Raw genomic sequence first — 3,608 nt, forward strand, 5'->3', positions numbered from 1 at the left:
TTAAATATCTATATAATATATACATATAAATAATAATTAATTCAATATATATATATATATATATATATATATATATATATAATCTTAATAATTATTAATATAATATTTCTACTCATCTCTAACATTATCATTATTATTTTTATTAAATCAAAATATTTGATAATAAAAACTTACACAATTAAGATGATGAAGATATTAACAATGTGAAATTTTAGACGTTTAATTTCTTATATTTTTTGTCTCCTTGACATTGTTCAAATTTTGATTGTGGCAATTTTTTCTTCCTCTACTGAATTTATGCAGCAACAATAGAAGAAGAGAAGAAAAAAATGGGATTGAGAGTGGTCTGGAAAATGAGGCACGAGTGAGAGTGAAAGAAATAATTGAGGGAGTGTGTTATGGAAATACAAGCAGAGAGAGTCAACAATCTGAGAATGGAAAATGCTGCATAGAGGATGTGTGGCTTAAAAAACTTATTTATATTGATAGTTTATAGTATCACTTTTGAGTTTTTTAATTATATTAATATTTGTAGTTTATCCTTATGATCATGGTTCTGAAAATCGAACCGGACCGGCCGGTTCAACCAAAATAATCGGGAACCGGTCATCTAGCCGGTCTGGGTAAAGTCAGAAATCGTCTAACAAAAAATCGGTAAAAAAATCGGTCGAACCGGCGGTTAACCAGTAAACCAGGAGAACCGTCCGGTTTTTAGCGGTTTTTTGGTTTAGTTACTCCCTCCAAAACGGTGCCGTTTTGAGCCCTTTAGAAAAAAAAAAAAAAACACCTAAATAGCTACCCGATGCCCAGTCCCCCTAGCCCCCAGTCCCACTCATCTCTTCTCTCTGAAAATTCAAAGAAAGACAAAGAAAAGAACCCTAGCGGCGTAGCCCCCCAGCCTGGAACCCGTAGCCACCGCAACCTCCACAGCCACCACAACCTCCACAGCCACTGCATCCCTGCAGCCCCGCAGCCACCACAGCCCCGCAGGCCCCACAGCCACCGCATCTCCTCTCTTCTGTTCGAGCTCTTTCTCTGTATTCGCCGGTGTCGCCGTCTCTTCTGTCGCCGCCGTCACTCCCCTTCCTCTTTGCCGCCGGTAAGCTCTACCCTTCCTCTTGTTCATAATTTTCTGTGGAGTTTGTTGATTTTGTTGTGGAGTTTGTTGATTTTAGTTTTACCGTGAAGTTTACTGAGTTAATTTGTTCATAATTTTGCTGTGAAGTTTCCTGATTTTATTGTGGAGTTTGATGATTTTAGTTTTATGGTGGAGTTTGTTGATTATTTTGCTGATTTTAGTTTTTTTGTTGTACATTGAAGATGGAGCAATCTCAAAGAGTTAATTATATGAATTCTGAATTATATAAATTAATCATTCTAAAGGTTGGATTCTGGATTTTGGATTTTGTATGTAATTTGTAATTTGGATTTCAGAATTTTGAATTTGGATCAGCTTCTTAAGCCATGGCAAATTTCTCACCCAATTCAATCAATCATGGCATTCGCCGATATGTTCCTGTGTTGATTTGCCTATTTTTTGTTTTCATTGATATTATTTATATCTAAATAATAGAGAGACTTTGTGTTAATTAATATGAATATATTATCCCTATTAATGTTTTTATTGAGCATCTTAACCTATCCAGTATTAGTGCTTCTAGTTTCATTGTAGAAAGAAATTATATTATGCATTAAGAACAAATTGTATCCACGGTGTTTATCTCTCTAATTTTTGGTTCAGTGTTATGAGTTCTTATAATTGTGTAGTTGTAATTTTGTCTATGTTTAACTAGTATACATTAGTCAACCAAACCTTATTAATAAATTTTTTAAGAAAATTACTAATATCAAATTTTGAGGTATAATACTTTTTAGTCTCATGTTGAAGTATAACTCTAAAATTATTTTTATATTAAAATTTTTTGACTTAGAAATTATTGAATTTAAATATTTAAAATTATATATTAAATTTTTAATAATTTTATTTAATATTTAATTAAACTGATTGAACTCCGGTTGAATTCGGTCGAACCATTGAACCAATGAACCAGTTGTCTCATCGGTTCATTGACCACTTCGGTTTTCGCAACCTTGCTTATGATGCATCCATGATCCAACACAATAATTTAGTCGGTATAGTGATGTGACATTGGAGGTCTGCCAAAAAAGGCCACCAAAAAAGAAAAAGAAAAAAAAAAACGAGCCACCACCAATAATTGAAAACTTGTCAGCTATCTTAATGAGTTTATGCATTATATTATGGAAAAGAGAAAATGACCGATAATAAAATGTTATTTTCACAAGCGTATTTTCAAAGTCATCTCTTATATAATATTGAGAGACGAGATAAGTTATTATATACCAATGCAAATTACACCTCGTGGTTTAATGTTATTAGATTAATATTTTCATGATTATTTTCTATAACCTTATCTAGCAGGATATATAACATGTTGAACATTATAGGCCATTAAGAAGACGCCAAAAAAAAAAAAAAAACACAAAAAAATTATAGGTGATTAACGAAGATGGAGAGTGAAGAAGCAGAAGGCACAATAGTGAAGATGATCAATAATTGTGATGATAGGATGAGTGAACTGAAGGCATTTGATGACACAAAAGGCGGTGTTAAGGCTCTTGTTGATGGAGGTGTTACAAAGATTCCAACTATGTTTTATCATCCACTTGATAAATTCCCAAATTCCTCCAACACAGAGCACAGCCTGATTCCTGTCATAGATCTTGAAGGTGTTGCCAAAGATCCAATCACACGCCAACAAGTTATTTCAAGAATAAGGGAAGCATCTGAGACATGGGGTTTCTTCCAAGTGGTAAATCATGGCATCCCTGGGAGTGTTCTTGAGGAGATGAAAGAGGGGATTAAAAGGTTCTTTGAACAAGATGTTGAGGTTAAGAAAGAGGTTTATAGCCGTGATAATACGAAGCCATTTTTTTATAATAGTAATTTTGATCTTTATACTTCATCAGCACTCAATTGGAGAGATTCTTTTGGATGCCAAATAGTTCCTCTGATTGGCAAACCTCAAGACTTGCCAGAAGTATGCAGGTATATTTATGTTCATATTCTTTCATTTATATGCATACTGTTTCAAATTTTTTACCCTTGAGATCTTGGTATGTTTAATTAGGATGTGTTTGGAACTAAAAATAAAGTTATACACACAGCAATAGAATCCAATACAAACATATATATGTTCAGAGAGAGTATACGGAGGTGGAGACATTTATTTGTGTTTTCGGATATTGAATTGATATATTTTGTGTTTTTGTACTACAACAAAAATTATTTTGTTCGACAAATTTCCAGTGACAATAATATAATAATATAATGATAACTGTATGTCTTATTTAATTTATGTTTTTGTGACAATTATATATTTACAGTTATTACTATATGTTATAATGACAATTATATATTTTTTGCGGATACTAAAAAAGTTGTCGCTAAAATTTTTAGCGACAAAGTATAAGACGGCTAATATCTTAGCAGCTATTTTTATTGCCACTAAAAACAAAATAAATAACCACTAAAAATAATTTTTGATAGTTTTATTGATAGAAAGAAGATAAAAATATTAGTAAAGGAC

At 32.2% G+C, this 3,608-nt stretch overlaps 1 protein-coding gene and 1 long non-coding RNA gene across 4 annotated transcripts in view; one reads left to right on the top strand and one right to left on the bottom strand.

Moving 5' to 3' along the window:
- The window catches only part of LOC110265861, a 23,216-nt gene that overhangs the window by 17,568 nt on the left and 2,040 nt on the right, over nucleotides 1–3,608 (bottom strand). The window lies entirely within an intron of this gene.
- The window catches only part of LOC107613673 (1-aminocyclopropane-1-carboxylate oxidase homolog 1), a 3,744-nt gene continuing 2,474 nt past the window's right edge, over nucleotides 2,339–3,608 (top strand). The window contains exon 1 of one of the 3 annotated variants that reach the window (XM_016315775.2): nucleotides 2,339–3,067. In XM_016315775.2, coding sequence (XP_016171261.1) covers nucleotides 2,529–3,067 — 539 coding nt within the window. In that variant the 5' untranslated portion in view covers nucleotides 2,339–2,528. The remainder of the gene's footprint in view (nucleotides 3,068–3,608) is intronic. The other 2 variants (XM_021109292.1, XM_016315774.2) reach the window with 2 other exon arrangements.

This window comes from Arachis ipaensis, chromosome B08, assembly GCF_000816755.2.
Source record: "Arachis ipaensis cultivar K30076 chromosome B08, Araip1.1, whole genome shotgun sequence".
Lineage (NCBI taxonomy): Eukaryota > Viridiplantae > Streptophyta > Magnoliopsida > Fabales > Fabaceae > Arachis > Arachis ipaensis.